Source organism: Pestalotiopsis fici (genome assembly GCF_000516985.1).
Source record: "Pestalotiopsis fici W106-1 unplaced genomic scaffold PFICI_Scf_1, whole genome shotgun sequence".
NCBI classification, from domain to species: domain Eukaryota; kingdom Fungi; phylum Ascomycota; class Sordariomycetes; order Amphisphaeriales; family Sporocadaceae; genus Pestalotiopsis; species Pestalotiopsis fici.
This window is the reverse complement of record NW_006917091.1, coordinates 5067813-5069461: the sequence shown is the minus strand read 5'-3', so window position 1 is coordinate 5069461 and position 1649 is coordinate 5067813. Positions and strand designations below refer to the sequence as shown.

General features: G+C 46.5%; 1 protein-coding gene across 1 annotated transcript; it reads left to right on the top strand.

The window, feature by feature from the left end:
* Positions 1-986: 986 nt before the first annotated feature.
* On the top strand, positions 987-1287 carry PFICI_01490 (uncharacterized protein; the record flags this gene model as incomplete). Its single annotated transcript, XM_007830071.1, has 2 exons — positions 987-1099; positions 1158-1287. 2 exons carry the CDS (start codon positions 987-989, stop codon positions 1285-1287), a joined length of 243 nt encoding a protein of 80 aa, XP_007828262.1.
* Between the last annotated feature and the right edge of the window lie 362 nt (positions 1288-1649).

The following is a 1649-nucleotide window of genomic DNA, read 5'->3' as shown; positions in this document are numbered from 1 at the left end:
TTTTCCTCTAATATGTGTTACTCTTGAGTATTTTTTTTTATTTTGGCGCAATACAAGGCTTTAAACGTGGTTTCAACACATACCACCAACTGTGGCTTGCGTTCGTTGTATATGATGTGGCTGCAGCTGGGAGGATGCATGGATATTCATAAGCACTAAAGGCGGAACGTTGTTCTAAGAGTACAGGACACACGGTAAAATCATGTTCACATTGACACCAATAAGTGCAATCACGAGATCTAGTTAGTTGGTCAAATCTCTCCATTGCTCTTTCTCGTACGCCAAAACAACAAGAGCCATAGCCATCAATTGGGGAAGCAGGCACGAGCGACGAAATATTGCGGGGCATCCGGCCTTATGTAATCTTAAAGATCTTGAATTGTGCGTACCTGGCCAATGGTCCAGCATAGACAGTTGCGCGGCGCTTGTTGGCTGCATCCATTACCAGACGTGTGTTGAATGCATCCGTGACTGGACGTAGAGATCACTTTTGAAATGTCGATGTCCAGCCTACCGATTGGCCGGATCGCATCTGCCAAGCTATGTGGCTTAGATACGGCTGTGTTGAAAAAGACATGATTTTTGGCCTGCATTCCTAGCGTCCACCGCGATGCAACGCAATCGCGGGGCCTCGAAGTTCTGAGGTCATTTGATGCATGTCGGGTGGTCTTGGTGGTCTTCCCGCCATGTTCCAGCATATACCCAACATTGCCATGCTGGCATTGGTACCTAGTAGCCAAGAATGCGCTCGCTGAGGCTTGGCTTCATAACTTGACATACCTGATGATCGATTATACTTAAAGGGGTGATCATTAAGGAAACAACATCTTTCTAATTATCATGCTTCATTACCACAATTACAACACTCCCATTTTACGACTCTTTTGTGTCATATCTTGCAAACATACTTCCCACTTTGGTTGAGAAAGCCATATCGAATTGAAGCACAAGTACTCCAATAGTAGAGCACTGAGCACGCTGCAACAATGCTGAGTCAGACAAGAGGACTTTACATCACTTCGATGATTTCGGCATCGCTCATTGAGATTGCTGGCACAGTTAGGAAAGACGGCGATCATATGCTGCTCGCGGTGGCGATGTAAGTCTGCGTTCGACGCTGTATGTAGAAATACATCCACTAACGCATATCCTTCCAGCCCGTATCTTCTGTGGTTCATTCTGTTCATTCTCTTCGTCTGGTCATCGACCTATGAGATCGCCAAGGAGTCTGAGTTTCTCATGTTCATGTTTGTCCTTTCTACACACCCCTCCTCAGGCCATAACTAATGAAGGGCTGCACAGAACCTGTTTATATCATTCGCTTTGTGTTGGGACCACAATGATTTTCTTTGACTCACTGCACGGCGATAACGACGATACGCGTTTTTCCCTCTGGATGCCCATTGCAATTCATATTGGCATATTCCTGGCAGTCAGTCTTAAAGAATGTGCCGTAGTCTTATTGGCCCAAGCCCGTGCCCTGCTACTGCGACTCCTCTTGGATGGCGATGGCCTGAAAAGGCCAACACACGAAAACAATTGGGCGCCCTATCACCCACAGTACGCCTAGAAAGTCAGATAGCTATGAGTGCGGCAAAACTCTGATCCCATCACCAATATCAGCTTTACCAGCAGTCGACAGCACGTAT